This window comes from Bombus fervidus, chromosome 8 (genome assembly GCF_041682495.2).
Source record: "Bombus fervidus isolate BK054 chromosome 8, iyBomFerv1, whole genome shotgun sequence".
NCBI classification, from domain to species: Eukaryota; Metazoa; Arthropoda; class Insecta; order Hymenoptera; family Apidae; genus Bombus; species Bombus fervidus.
The window spans coordinates 4,675,309-4,692,306 of NC_091524.1; the positions used below are offsets into that span (position 1 = coordinate 4,675,309).

The 16,998-nt window shown below is 39.5% G+C and overlaps 1 protein-coding gene across 3 annotated transcripts in view; it reads right to left on the reverse strand.

The window, feature by feature from the left end:
* Sesn (Sestrin) overlaps positions 1-16,998 on the reverse strand; it is a 150,918-nt gene that overhangs the window by 9,566 nt on the left and 124,354 nt on the right. For all 3 annotated transcript variants that reach the window (XM_072009489.1, XM_072009488.1, XM_072009490.1), the window contains one exon: positions 3,647-3,817. In XM_072009489.1, the coding sequence (XP_071865590.1) occupies positions 3,647-3,817 (171 nt within the window). The remainder of the gene's footprint in view (positions 1-3,646; positions 3,818-16,998) is intronic.

Below are 16,998 nucleotides of genomic sequence, written 5' to 3' on the forward strand. Positions count from 1 at the left end.
ACTATAGAGTAGCAGTTTCATCCGCGTGAGGCGGCTAAGTTCCAAAGAAATCCCTAAAAAAAGAAGTCCTCGAGCATAGAGAAAGAAGGTAGAGGGATCTACGAAAAAAATATCGTCGAGGGATGCTGGAGAAGAGACAAATTGCCGACGACGCGACGTATCGAGGCGCGAAATTGAGCAAGAGCATGTCCATCGTATACATTGCGTTCTCTATAACGTTCTCTGGCACGATATAAAACATAAGGCCACAATGAACGAAGGAAAAAAGAATGTTCAACCCTCGAGTGACTGTTCATCGTGTCACGCCAACTTCGTCACCAATTTAACATAATGAATTTAACATAGATTCGATATAATGTACACCTACAAATATAATAATTGCGTTTACTGCCTTGACATTCTTCAACATACGATGCTTGATACTTTATTTATTAGGAGAAAATCTCCATCTTTCAGTGCATCTCAATACATAAATAACATTTTGTATCTGTAAATTCAATATCGAAAGTTCGAAGAATAATCGATCGATTCGAACAAGTCGTAGAAATGGAAGAGGCAAACTTTGCAAAAATTTAATCGCCATCGTGACCTCGCTTCTCATACTACAATGAAAAACATTATGGCGAAAATGGAGGAGGCGACTTCGAGGGAACGCGACACGACGGGGTCTTCTTATTGGTTTGTTTTGATCGCGTTGGAATTACATCAGAAATTCAAATGACCGGTCGTAGAACGAGTATCGGGAACGCGGACACATCGACAAAGAAGAATAGGTAGGTGGACGAACGTCGAGGAAAAGGGAAGAGGACGCAGGATGATGAAGCGCGTAAACAAAACACGTGTTTACCATGCAGGGCCGCGGATCGATCGACTCAAGAGCCACGATAAGCGATAAGAAAAGTCTACAAACAGCATGATGACTCTGAAATTTTGCGCGTTGACCCCCTGCAGACCTTGGAAAAACATTGTCCATCGAACGACACAATCAAAGAGAACGAGTTGAAGTGACGAGTGAAAAAGCAATTTTCCTTGAATTCATTATATGGCAGCGGGACGCTGTTAAAGGAATGAAACCCGATGCTTTCTGCTTTCTACGAAGTTACAAATGTTTTTTGCTGTTTTTATAAGCAAAGTTTTTACGAGATATTTTGTAGAGTTTTTTTCTTTTAGCTCTCGAATGATAAATTTTTGTACAGAAACGGTACAACAATCTCGGGAACGGATGATAAAGTCGACGAAATGCGCGAGATAATTTCGAATTCCAGTGTAACAGAAGACGACGATACCAGCCACGTGTATCCTCGTTAAAAATTGATACAGCGTCAGGCAGGCGAGATATCCGTTTGTTTTCCTTCGTATGGCATTGTTCTCTCTAAAACCTGGTTTATATACCGACGAGCATGCAGCATATTTTGATTATACGTTCCTCCATAAATTATTTCCTAACAAATTCTTATAAAATCTACAATCTCTGTTATACGTATGTGCGTGCGTATTTGTCCTTTTTTTTTTTTTTACTTCTATTTCGAAATAATTCAATCGAATAAAAATACTTTATGTCGCAGAACATCCCTCCAGATAATCCCAAACTTCTGGATGATTTTTCCAACGACCTTGAACGCTGCCAAATTGCGCGAATTACGCGAATCTCGACGCGAGAATGTCACGTGATAGAATGTTTACCGGTAGAAAAGCTGTTTTTCAGATATCTTATCGTTTTATCGTTCTCCTCCGTGTAGCGACTACAATCGCAACTCCCCTCTTACCCTGCTACTTTCAAGAATCTCTCCCTCCCGTCAGCCTGTGTCAAGGAACGTCGACGTTTTATCGCGCGATAAAGCGTTTTTGGTTGATCGTTTAAAGTTTAAAGAAACGATATTTCGTCTACGACTACGTACTGACATGTTGCGAGCCGGTAGTTATCGCGTTATCACGTATGCTGTGACATTCAACCGCTCAGACAGATTGGATCGCATGTCACGAAACGAGCAAGCTGCGACCATCTACGAGTTAGATTAGGAATTGAAAAGTTGAGATGATAAACAGGGTAAGTGACAAAAAAGAACTTCTAACTGTATTCCGCGCGAAATTTACAACTTTTCCTACTAAGAAAGTTTCTTAAGCTTCAAAGGAGGTAATAAGTTGTAGGGCTATCGGAAAACATAGCTACGATCGTAAGTGACAATTAGGCTGTTGTTGAATCGGTGAATGAACAACTGTCGTTGCGTGAATCGATTGTTTAATTCTATAGCGACGAAAGACGAGCACCAGATATGACACTAACATGCTCTCAAAAAGTACAATTCTTTATAGTTCGAATAACATGATCGAATAACATGATCGAATAACAACGATTTAGATAGTATACCTTAGAAAGTAATAAACGTAAAATGAGTCGAAAATGACCGACTGCTGCGTACAAGTAGAAGGATTAACGTGCAAAGTTATTCTTCGTCGAAAGAAAAATTAAGAAATATAATTAAGGAACGTAAGTAATGTAATTACGACTAGTTCGAGCGGCGAAGAATACATAACGTTACGAAACCCGTTGCACTTGCTCGGTTTCTTGATAATCTTTGGCCCAAAGCACGACCCGTTGGGCGAGGGACGACCGTGGAATAGCTCGGAAAACGGGCACACGGTGACGCTTGAAAAGAACGCAGCGTCGCGGCGCCGACCCGTTCTACGACAATCATATTACCGGCTTTGTTTGTCGCGCATAAAAATAACGCGCAAAAATAATCGCCAACACGTGAACAAACACGTCTCTGTCGATCTAACTGACAATGTATTTCAATTTCTTCACGCGACTATCGTAATCGATAATAATAGGATGAAAGAGCATTCTTTAACAACTGATTAACGCTAATAATTATACGCACGCAGTAACTGTTCGCTCTAAGAAATATTTAACCTCTCCTCATCTTATTTCATCTTAAACAACTTTCCTTTATCCATTCAAGTAAAAGAGAATCCCTGGTGAGATACGAACGTGAAGAATAAACGAAGAGAATAACAGGATGAAATAAATATACGATAAGTCCGAGGAAAGAAAGAAAATAATTTTTCTCAGGCTTTCGTTAACAAATTCGACCTTGTAGAGGTTAAAATTTATGGACCATAGAGCATATCCCAACATATATTTCTCAAAAAATCTTATCGTGAACTCAGGTACTTCGTAACGGAGTTATAGACCGGGTTTCACAACGTAAACTATTATATCATGCGTGTCTCTAATGTTCGATTCGAATTTAACATTGGAAACTGATCTTCTCAACATTGACCCAGTTAATATTGCCGTTCGTGTATACAATAACGAGCTTTTTCTGGCCAATCTTACATAATCCGTTTGAACAGCCTTCCAGCATTTAAGACACTTCCCCGCCGCGAATAATTGCACCGTTAATGTCACCTCCCGAGGCGACGGCTTTATGTTAATAAGCATCGCGGCCATTCTTGTTCCTCCAAGCAGTCGGTGTTTTCTCGATTTTACGAGGAAACGAAATAAAAATCTAGCGTTCGTGAGAAGAATTTTCCCGTCTTCCGCCCGCACTGCGTTCGCCAGATGGCGTGTTATCGCCGCGTGGAAAAAAGTTGCCGCCATTACGATGAATTAGATAAAGAGAAAAACCAGTAGTGCACTTACCATAATGGCGATGAGATGCCTGTAATCGTAAGGAAGCGGTCCGTCACCCCTTAGAATGAAATGTTGAGTACGAAGGAAATGTTCCAAGTACGTAGGATGCGAGGCCATCACCCTGGAGACATGATCCAGCCTGTTGTTCTGGAGGAATGCATCCATCAACAGAATATGAGTCTGTAATTAAAGGAATGAAAAAAAAAGATAAGTCGGTTGCTTGATAAAAAAGAAACAAAAGGGAAAACAAGAAATCAACGGACGAAATTATTGGACAGTTAAGAGACACGTATGGATTAATATATTTCGTTTCTATGGATTAGAAAGTTTGTATTTATGATCAAACGTGGCCAATTATCATTAACTCAGATAAGCCTAAACTTTTTTCCAAATTTTTTAAATAATGTTATCTTCTTCTTATTTAGCAAAGCATAACAGTGTGGCAAAAGTGTAATAAGATTAGATCGCAATAATTTTAATTCGTTTGGAAAAACAGAACAAACGTCGGATATATTTATCAAACGATAACTGAAATTCTTTTGATCACGTTCTACTACTATATATTTCGCTTGACCTAATGATACGCTATATCGTGGAAATCGACGTAACGTACATAAGCGATGCTCGCATAGTTGCATTAATGACATAATCGTGTTTGTCTCAGAGCCCGGAACAAGAAAACCGGGTTACTCGGAAGCAAACCTCGAAATCGAGCGTTCAGCTTACATCATCAACGGCGTGGCATGCTCGTCTTTGTACCTGATATCACCTGTATAACCATTGCACTTTACACACGCGTAAGTTTGTAACATGCACTCGTATTAACACGATACTACACAATGAAAAGTCATGAAACTTATAGGCGCGACAGTGTTGACTACTGGCTTCTCGACACGCAGATGCAACCTCTAAACTTAGATCTTACGCATCGAGTCGTTTGGAACATCCTTTTACTCCCCGGCAAGGGGATACTCTTAATTTTCCTACAGCTCCATGCAAGTGTTTTTCTCCTTTTTTTTTTCTTCTTTCTTTTCTTTTTATTTTTCTTTTTACTTGAAGGTTAGAGTCCTTTGATAATTGGTAATTCGTATGGGGAAGTTAACTCGAGAGACATAACGATGACGAACTTCTTCGACGTCCAACTAGCGCTACGTGGGTAGATTTATGGACTCTCATAATGGGGAGAAAGTGCAAGAGTTACTGACTTAGTTGAAATTTGGAACACGTAGGTTTTAACATTCTGCTTGCAAAAATATATCATTATAGGGCGAAATATTTAAATTACCCACTTCAGTTCAATTTAGTCACATTAACTGACTATGTGATGAATAAGCACCTACAAGAATACTAAATTACCTTATACTATAATTTTTGAAGACAGAACAACGAAATCTACCATTATCGAAAACCTAAAATAGCAAATCTAAAACATCCTGCATTTTATATTACATATCTTATAACATACTCGAGAATAGAGATACGAGAGACCTCATCGTGGCTGTATCTCAAGTTCTATTGACCAGGCCGATATCGAAGTCCTCTATCGATTGTTTTCCACCGCGAGGCGACCAAAGGCGAAAACAGTGAACATTCAGACACGATCGGTGGTCGTACGAGCGCGATATATTAATGCGAACGGTTACTACCGTCCTTGCAGAGGGTCGATGACCCGCTTGAACAAATTAAACGGGAAAGGCATTTCACTGGGGATACGCGGGCTTTCGTCACGCGAGGAATATCAATTTCGACGTGTGTCGTTGATCGGTCACAGAGGATCGAGGGAGGATCGCTATGTGGGCGTGCTCGAACGCTAGAAGACTACTTACCATCGAGCTTTTTTCGCATGATCAAAAATATCAAAGGGACGATGCGACGAAACCTTATAACAGTCCAACGAGCGTTAATCTTGTCAGCGAAGAAGTTTCACGACACGCGTTAATGCCTCAACGTTTAAAACAGGTTTAACGTTTCAAAATAAAACGAAGGTAACGTGCTAACGCGTTGATTCGTGAGATCGTAACTTCTACGCGTGACGTCGTTAAATTTGGATTATTATCGATAATTATTATCAGAGATCTAGATTCGAATGGAAACAACAAAGCTATTTGTCTAGTGGCGTGTTACGAAATAGCGAAGAAGTGGTTTTGTTTAAACTACAGGATTAATATCGATCATTAAACGATAACGATCTTGAGGAGTTGTTGGATTACGAAATATGTATGTATGTAAGTACAAATGGTGCTACCAATAGGTTTACGATTCATGTGAAGGGTATTGCAGGACGAGGTAAGAAGCCATATTGAAACATGAACTCTACCATTTATAATAATTTGCAAGATGGAAGACAACGCTACGAATGTAGCTGTTAAGTGGTGAGCATCACCATCAACCCACGTTAATGTACCTGTTTTAATTTTGTTTCTTCACTCCCACACAAAGCCCACTAACAATACGTATATTATACTGCGGTTCTTACTGCATTTATGGGAAATATACAGATATTTTGCATCGCATGTTTCCGTATTACGCATTTTGTTTTATGTAACACGCTTTTACTTCTGTAATACCGTGCTATAAATCAGTAGACCATAAAATCTAACAATTTGCAACATAGTTGTTATTCTTTAACGGAAATAAAAAATTAATATGCGATTGAAACTACAATATCTCTAGCTAGTCTGATAAAAAAAAGACTGTCGCATTTACGACAATTAAAAATGCGAGTCTCGATAGTCGAAGTTGTCGAGTGTTTACCGTTTGCGATGAAAATAACAGAAAAGAGGTACGATAAGAAGAAGCCGTACTTACACCTGATGACCTTACAATTAGTCATCGAAATTAGTTGACTTATTTTCGCGATTTTCAACCAAGTTACGAGCAGCAATGTTCGACAAAATCTTGATAACGTGACAAAACGTGGCACCTTCGCGACACCTCAACTTCGACAAACTGTTTGGATATCGAACTCGAAGTAAATAACATCGACTCGTGAAAATATCAAAAAAGATAGATGATAACACGGAACAGATAAATAAATTTCAACATGGTACCAACGATACCGATAATTCCGCGAAAAAAAAGAATTACTACAGAGGAAAATTAATATAATATTTGAAAGCGAATTTCTGAAACACCGTTGTTTATTTTAATCGGAAAACTTTGTGGTGGTGAAAGCACGAAAAGTAACCTCGTTGTCAATGAGTTTAATCAACGATGAAGAGGTACGTTGCTTATAAGACGAGGAGGAATCGAAGGTAATCAGCTGCTGACCAATTAAAAATAGTCGCCTGCGTCATCAGCGTCAAAAGTATTACTCAATTAACCCGTACGCGAGATTTGGCAAGATCCCGTGGCGGATTGTCCCCAGCGAAGCCCTCGAAAGCTGCAGCTAGCTCACACACGCGAGCGAGAGGAGAACCTGCTGCTCTCTTCCGAGAACTCTTTTTCTTTTGGCAGAAGCCCCTGGCATCGAGCCCACGCACAGCTCCCTGAGACTTGGTGGCGAGCCTCTTCGACCGTGTGTGTCTCGGTACTCCTGTATTTCTACAGTATTCTGCTCTGTTCTTTCTTCCTCTTCCTCTTCTTCTTTTGCCTCGTGCCATCCAGCCACAGGCTTCAAATCATATGGAATTTTCCTTCCGCTGCGCAGGAATCTCCCCAGGGCTCGTTTTCAACTCTTGCTTCCCAAACAAACTATCACTTCCCTTTCGCAGATATTTTTGGCACTGATTTTTCGCGAGAATGAGGTGCGTTCTGCTCGTGTAGCCGATTTCGCGTTCGATGATTTTTCAATGAATCTTTGTAGTATTTTTAATAGTTTCTTAATTGGAACATTCAAGGGGAAAATAGCGTGAATGTATCGTTGTCTAAGAGTTGTATTTATCACTGAGTCACTCGAGCGATATTTCTCTTCGTAGAGACCTGACCTTAAATTTCGAAGATCTCGTAGCAGATGTTCTTCTGGATGTTTAACCCTAATTATAGGCTAGAATACATGAAATGTAATCCAAGGGAATGTTGTTCCAGAGGAAAGAACAAAGCACAATGAATTTTTAAATACTTTAAGGACCCATTAACTCTCTATCACATCTAACTCGTATCTGGAAACTTTCTAAAATTCTGATATAATCCGACCACCGTGCCCGTTTTAAACGTCTCGCCAGACTCAAGCGGTTTCCGGCTACTTTCCTCGAGATACCATAATTCGGAGGTTTTTAACTAATGACGTCCTGAGACCTTATCTGCAACCTAAATGTAGCTCGACTCGAGTGGCTTACCTTAACGACCGCTGACACACATTTCTTCTTTGTGATACATTCACGATGACGTGAATGTTTCGATGTTCCTGTTTAACAAAATACTAGGTTCTTCGGAAGTAGATTATAAAGAAGACGTTCGCTCGCGTTGACAATCGGAACGAAAGCTCATTAGATGCGCCACGTAAATAGGCAGGCTCGTAAATATGGCATAAATAGCGATGCAGTGATCGTGGATATGCCGCGAGCTTCTAATTATAATCGCGGGACCGGTCTTGCTTCCGCGGCACGTGTCTTCGAAGGAAACGAAGAGAAAAACTGCGATGACCTTGATAGACGATTTATATGGAGCAAAAGAAATTGTACAATGGAATAAATATAAAATAAATTAAATTAGACAAGAAAGAATAGTATAATGATCGGGCTCTGTGAGGAGGAGCGCGAAGATTTTGATTTACAAGTATTTACACGATAATCTTTCGCTACGTTGATATGGCTGATTAATCTGTGAAACGAAGTTTACCAATGGCTATCAACGAAATTTTTTCTGTATAAGAATTTCTACAGTTGGTGCACAGCATTTAAACAAGTGTAGGAAGCTTGTGCAACGGTGATAAATCACGTGATGTAGCAACTCGAGGGGGGATTAGCAAAATGACGGCGAGATTATGCGCGAATCTCGACGTTCCCACGGGCACGCATAATGGGATGATTCGCGACGAGAACGATAAAATTAACGCCAAGTTACGAAACGTCGAGCATCGAACTGGCCGACATTATCTGTCGGTGACGTTGCTTGAAAAACGAGGGAATTAAAGCGGGCTTACTATCTGAACATTACTGAATCGACTGGTGAATGGAGTTCGCGATTCGCTGCGCACAACTTGCTGGTATTTTGTATTAAGTTCGTTTTAATCTGCTTTTCTTAGAATCATTGATGTTTTCAAGCGAATTTTTAAACAAATTATAACGTTGACGCGTTTAACAGGAAATCTAAACGCGTAAAGATGTATTTAGGCTTTTACTTCTGTATCTTTGAAAGCATAAATTTGCGTAAACATCGTAAAGATTAATTCTTTATTGATATAAAATCAACGATAATCAAACGAAGAAGAAGAGAAATGGAAAAATGGAACGATACACTTTAAGAAACAACAATATTCACAAATCCAACCAAACATAACTGAAGGGAAATAATTGTTTCATCGCGCGTCGATTTCGAGCGATTAAACCAACATCTCGCCCTAAATTCATAGCGAACATAAACAGGCGAAACTTATGGACATCACGTACACGTTCGAGCTGAATAGATTAATCTCGATTGAGGCTGAGTTTAGACTACTCGGACAAATGTTTACCGTGCGCTATACATTCAAGGCAAATAACGTTGCAGACACAGCAGAACTGTAATTAGAAAAAGCTCTGTAATTCCCCTTGAGCTTGTATTTATGCACAGATCCGAAAACGAGCCACTTAATAACTCAACGTCACGTTTATCGACGATTCAGTTTCTTCCTTTCCGCGTAATAATTTCAAAAGCGTGCACGATTAACGATTATGCGTAACTCGTGCAGTATCGTCCAATTTATCTTTTAATACACGCGCATTTTCGCAATTGAACGAACAAAGAGAGATGGAATATGTTATTTCAATATTTTTCTGCTGGTTTCTCATCGACGAGATAAAAACGGCCAAGATAATACTATTTCTCTTTCGTTCTTTGGCTTGCGAACTTTTTAATCGTTCGGCAATTCCGCACACCGGACCACTGTTCGAATATTAAATTACGATTAGAGTATCGTGGTTCACTGATCCGTGAAGTTATTAAGTGCGCTAAAACCGCGTGGGAGAGAGAAACTTGTTGTGTCGGTTGTTCAGTTTATTAGCGATTCGCGCTCGCGATGCTCCAGCTAACACAAAGAAACAAAGGGGCCATTAGCTCGGGCACACGTCGTTTTGTACAGGCTGTACAGCCCGTCGCTGCTTTGTGTGAGCACCCGGTAATTGATTTTGTTCCGAATACTGTCAGGATTCCGTTAGAGGAAATACCACGTGCCGGGGAATGGATATTGTTCTACGCTTGCATTATTCATCCCCGTTTCCATCGAGGTAACGAACAGTCGTTCCCAAAACGGCCGCTGTGTACTCATGGAAAAACAGCCGAGGACTTTTTAAAACGGTCCAGTTTAGATCTGGTGCAGGTGTGACTTCGATGCAATTTTGTAGCTATGATGCTGCAAATACGATTCACTTGTTCTATATATAGCCATCCACATGTTACTTAGCAATTAAGTTAGACAAATTTACCAAATATCCAGCTGGACAAATTAAAAGTACAAATTAAATAATATTAATAAGAACAAAGTAAAGTACAAATTAAATAATATTAATAATGATAATAAAAAAAATTTGTTCTATATTTTCGGTAACTGAACTGTGGGCGTCTGTATAGGACATTGCATCACAAAAAACGTAAACATATTCACTAGCTGTCCGCCAACTTTGATTCAAGATAGTGATTTATTGTTAGATAATGTCAAAATAAATTATTCGGGGTAGGCCAAAACATATCTGTCAGTCATCGGTGGGTCTGATATCTAAATAAACGAGTTGTTCGTAATGGCTAAGCCCAAAGGCACAATTCTATTCTATGTATTAGTGGTATTTTCTAAAGTTTCAATAGCGAAATTACGACTGCTACAAAGACGCAAAAACGTTGCATCTTTTGTTTACGTTGCGCTCTACTAATATTACATCGAACGCGTACATCTTCACGAATATCATTGATAATTTCTTGCAGTCATCCCATTAATTTTATCGAACATTATTTGGCAAAAAATCGCATGCAATAAATTTTAACGATGAGTGATATAACGCCGCTGTGATTTTGTAGCGATGACGCTACACGACTTATCAACTTTATGCTGCTAATAGCGAAGTCGCACTTGCTGCGCATTACATCATTAGAAACATAAATCTGCCAAATGGTGGAGCGTCACCGCCGCCAAATAACCGCGTCGCGTGTTGCATCTACAACATGCTTTAAAATGTAGAAAAATGGTCGAAATGGGCGTTTCCGGTATGCCACATAAAAGACAGATTCGAGGAGATTGCGTCATTAGAAACAGATGTGGAACAGAGGACAGTTTGGAAGGGGGCTGCGAAGAAGCTCGTAAAATTGCTGCGGTGCGGACAGAAATGGAATTTAAGTTCTCTCCGAGTGACGATGGCAGGGAAGATCAAAAAAATTCGACCTAATTTTACGCTTGTGACGACTGCTTCAATTTCGACACTGACAATATGAGTCAGCGATACCGTTTGATGTCGGATGTTCGCTGCACGTATGAATCGTGCTGGATAAATCAGTAGCGATATTCTTGCGAATTAGTGGGAAGGACTGAGTCGGAAAATTGAAACTGATAAACAGTTTCAATGTTCTCTATCTGGCAATATTCGCGCCAGAAATAATATATGAATTGAGAGTTGGAGGACCGAAGGTGATACCATACCGAAGAATGTGTAAACACGCCGATATCAAATTAATGATACTCGCATCTCGCGTATCTGACTGCGAACGACTGTTCCTCCTTTCTTCGTATTTTTCGTTACGAAACTTTTATGAATCAAACTGAAACTTCGAATCTCATCGATACTATACGAAGTAAGCTTCAAAATGCAGAGAATTCTCTCAATAAGAATTTGAGAATTTATTTGCTATTTTTGCAAGTCAATCAGTATTGTTATGCTTAAAGGAATCGAGCGATCGAACCACTGTTACCGTGTTCAGCGAATAAACTCGAACAACGTGCGGAAAGGAATTCAAAACACCAGGGTCACGATAGAATAATAGGAAAAATGAAGAACCCGAGGCGACTCGGTCGTCGTTATGGTTGCCTCTCCGCGTTGGTAAAAGCGAATGTGGCAGAAATAAGAGACACGAATAAAATAAAGAAAACCGATCGAGTGACAAACAACGCTCGACCAGAGACCAGAGTGCCGGGGTAATACACTCGGAGGCGTTGATTATAAGAAACCTTGTACCATATTATTCCGTGTATATCACTCCCACGCGCGAGCAGCATGGTCGCAAGCCACGCCATTCCTCCGGTTGAATCTTAACAGCGACCATGCACCTTTCAAAGATACCCAATAAAACTGGCAACGAGCGCTCCTCGGTGTCTTCTGTCAATAAACGAACAAAGATACTGCTTTTTCGTCAGGGCTACGAGATACAACATGTGCAAGGAAGAAGAAAAGAAAATAGAATTTGTACGATGAAGATGTTTATCGAAGATGTAAGTGTTTAAGAATTACTTCAATCTGATGTCGGTACGATAAAAAAAGCCTGTAAATATTGGGAATATAAAAAGTGAATTACTGGAAGTTATTAATTATCATTATTAATTATCATATGATTGAGTCACTCAGAAACAACTAATTAGCACCATTTTACGATAGGTGATCAATATTTAATTTCTCAGAAAGCGTACGATTAACCATAAAATACGAACGTCATTTTCAGCGAATAAAAGTTTCGTCAAGTCGTAATAATTATAAACATGTGTATTCGAAAATTAACTACAACAAAGTTGATCGATGTGACGCGATTAAGATTTACCTTTGAACGCAAATAAAAAAACGTTCGTCACGTTTCGTAGTCTTTTATTAGTGGATTTAGGCAGTCGTTGACCCGTGAAAACAACCGGGCGAGGGAGAGAGAAATAACTTTATCGCAGGAGTGAGTTAATACGTCAATTATCAAGGCGACACATAAACGAAGAATTAGGGTAGAGCGTTAAAAGAGGTTATACGTTTTACGATCTGTACGTGACTAAATGGACGCGAAACGGACCCGATCTGAAGGAACGGAAGGGGACGATAGAATAATATCGTTGACGCGCCACCCACGGCCAACGTTAATCGCAATCGTTTACAGAGATACGGCTTAATTAACATCGGCGATTAACGCTGCACCGTGGCCATTCCGTATGCGACAACAACTGCACGCTACTTGTTTTCGCATTTCTCACGATTCTCTCTACCCCATCGCTGTTGTTTGCTGTTCTACAAGCGGATGTATATTAAACGAAACAAGGCAACCGAGCTGTCTATTCGAGTCGTTTTATTAACGGCTTTCCAGATGAATTTTTTTGATATTCTCAACACCCTACGCGCTTGGAGTTTTTGAACAACGTAAAACTTGTACGGTCAATTACCTTAACGCAGCAACAGTCGAATAAATAAATAAATAAGTATCTACGTATTTAAAAGGACCATTCAGCACCGGTAGGAGGATATCTTAAAAAAGAAGTTTAAACAAGTTTAGCATTCGAAAGGCATGTTAGATTTCGTAATTTTTTAAACCGTTTATCATTACAAGAGCGGAGTACAAAGCGTGGTCTGTCGGTCCAAGGCATTTGTTTGCTTGGCTTAAAACAACATCACCCAGCATACGCCACGAATGTCACTGGTCGTATCGCGCGTGTGAAGCGACGAGAATTCGCGAACACATAAAACAAACTCGGCTATTCCGTATCTAAAAAACCGGCGAAACAGTCGGTCAAAACCTTTGAAAACAGGTTCTCGTTTCCGATACTCCGAGACTCGATGACGCAACCCGTTAGCGATACACCAAGCTCCGATCGAAGGAATTTAAACGATGTTTTTGTTATTCAACTTTCCTCGACACGGTGAATAAAATATTTTTAATTGAATAAAAGAAAGTAAAAAGACTTCGAACAAAACGGAGCACAAAACTGTGATTAAAATCGACCATGCCTCTTGCAGGTAGGTTTCGAAGGACGCAAGATCTGGTTCCGTACTCTTTCGAAATTCAGCTTCTTGTGTTCGAGAGAAAAAAAAAGGATCCTAATGGCCGGCTTGAAAATGATTAAACTCTTTAACTGACCATTTATTTCCCACTCTTTATTATTCGACACTCTTGAGGGAATATCACGCTTAAAAAAATATATCAAAGTGAATGTTCACCCATGATGACATAAATGAAATTTTCCTTGACAATTGCTTTCAAGGATTAAAAATTAGTTTCATAACGAAATCGCAAAAAGTAGAATTTATAGATAAACCCACAAAACTCTGAGTAGTATAAGAAAAAGGATGCTGGAAGTAAATAAATTAGATTCGACTTACCGCGAATTTCGAGTCACGCGAGCACACGGGTTCGCTTGGCCGACCCGATATACCGTATCGCTATATCGTATCGAGACGAAACGTGTAGTCAAGGTCGCGCCTTGTAAAATCCGATAATACCCTTTCAGACGATCGTCTTCTAACCTCTCATTTGCAAAACAACACGTTGTAAAATGAGGAGGAAATAGACAGAAAGGAAAGAAAATAACAAAAAGACACGAGGCTTTGCGAAAGAAAAACAAACTCGGCTGGAAAATATGGAAACGCGAATGGGACGAGGCCGAGAAAAACGGGGGAACGTAGTCTGGGAAACAAAGGAGCTTTTGCGAGTTCGATGCTCCTTTCTTATCAGCGGATGAGACTGTTGCAGCTAAGCTAGACCGTGGTTTGATTGGTCTGCTCGGCTTCGACGTCATCGTATCGATTGTGAATACGACACGTGATAGCAAACGTGTCTCCGCCTCTATCGTTTGCTCCTCGCGTCTTTTTTTAACGTGCCTCGCCGTGTCTGTCTCAATAGCTGGCTCGACGATGCCGGTGACGAAGACCGAATACCAGGAAATGTGAAACAACGACGCAAAACTTTCGATTTTTAATTAACACAATGTGAAAAACATTAGATAAAAAAAAATTTATGATGAAAGAGAGTCACAAATAAATTTCAAGATGATCGGAAGCTTTGTAAATATCGAGCACGAGATTGATAAAAATTCAGGGAAAAATCGAAAGAAACGTTTCCTCGTAAGAAATATTTGGTAGATCTGAAATTAATAAAATATCACGGGAGAATAGCGGAGAAGGGAATGAAGAAGAAAAACGGTCGCAAGAAAGAGCCACAAAATAATAGAGGAACCCCTTGGAGAGCAATTACACCGATCGAGGACAAGCTTATGGGCGCCACCGCAGGGACTCCCTTGGTAGAAAAACCGGTCAGCGAGTGGGACCATAAACAATGACTTTCTAACCAGGATGGACGGCCGCACAGAACCAGAAAACATCGCGAGAATTATATACGTTGACTGGCTGATAGATTCCAGACGCTGTTGGATGCTGGTGTAACGGGTCCATGAAATATGGATCAGATCAAGAGAATAAAGATGTCGCTTACCATCGTAGTGGGAACCGGGAATACGGATGCATTGTGAAATTACCAGTAACTGAACTATCTTTTCTTCCGTGTCGTCCTTCATTGGTTTCGCAGATATATCTCTGTCCTTAATGGATAGCACTTGAACTTTGAGTATATATCGGGGTTTTCGTTCATTGTTTTGCCATGAAATTAACCGAAGACGTTAACCAACAACCGATAACAGTACGTTCATTTGCTTTTCCTTAGTTAGCGCTAATAGCCGGTTACGAAATTATGACAAGACAAATATTTTTCAGGCGATTTATTGGAAAGTCGTGGAATATCGAGTAATCGATTAGACAGAATAACTAAGACAGATTAGTGGAACACGTAATGTTAATCTCATGGATTAACAATCGTTTAAGACTATGTAAAAGGAACAAGCAAATTATTTTGGCCATTAACGAATCGATACATATAGTTATCTACACTAGCAAGTATAATTATCAGCAACTTTTTATTTTCTAAAACAACATAAAAGGCTTTCCGTGTTTTGTATGAAAATAATAATGGAGTATTCTTTGACAACTATTTTTTTTTCTCGATATAAAGGTATATTTAGTTTGGATGTATCTATTTCTAAATAATTCTGTTTCTGGCTGCACTAATTATATTACTATCTATTCCTGGCTGCATTGTTAAATAATTTATCTCCGAAACATACAAAAATTAACGTATCCAAGTTAATTGAAAAATATGAAGAAAAGGAAAATATTTTGTAGAGAATATTAACCAGATACGATGTTTCTATCCAATTTCACCAATTCTAGATACGATATCTTTTCTTCGGCAGAGTTAAGAAACCCAAAAACGTAAAATCGAGGAAGATAAACGCTGATCAGGGCACTAGAGTCCATGTTTATCCGCGAACATTACCGGCAAACATGTTTACCAATGGCGGATTACGTTAAAATTTTAACATTTACATAAGAGCGACGATAAGCGAAAACAACCCACCCTATGCATAAGCACCTCTTCGTTACCTGGTTGAACATGTACATTAGATCGGTTAATTATCGTTCGTATCTTTTACAGTTAGTTCTATTCAAGTATTGCAAAATTTCGTTCAAATCTTAAGGTAAACAACTTCCATTCGAAATACAAAGCGTTTGAGTTGAATTTTTAAAAAAGCGGTGCGTTACGTCAGCGGTAAGCACTTTATATGTAAATAGAGGATGAGTTGATTCGTTTCTGCCGGAATGATCCATCCGGATTATAATAGATTCGTAATTGTAGACGAGATTTATACTGAATGGAATAACAATAGGACCATTTCAAATCCATTCGCTTGGCTATAGATCTACCGAAGGACGTAACTAAAGTGTAAATTACATGTCGTGTCCTGAAATATTCCTGCCTCGTTAATTATGTAACGACAATGCTTGAAACTTAGAAATAACGGAACAAAAATTTGTAAAAGGTGCATCACGTAGATTTTCTTTTAACGAAGCCATTGTTTTCCTTCTTTATTTGAAAAATATCGTACTTGAACTATGTATGATCGCTATATCTATTCCGATTTTACGTTGAAGTGGCAATTTTCTAAAAATTCTGCACATCATTCAGGAAAAAGATGCATAAGCTTGTCCAGTCCAATAAACGGTGAATTATTTTTCGACGTGTTATAAGAGTGTTTCATAATGTTTCCAAGGGGATTGAACGCCATTAGCTTCTAAAACGACGACGAAAAACACAACATCGAATTCAGAGGATTTCATGGGACGAGGGAAAAAGAAGGTGGTAGCAAAATGCTGGTTCATTGAGCGGTGGTTGTGGTGCGGCTGTCGATGACACGAGAAAACAAAAAGCAAGAAAACCTGTTGGCC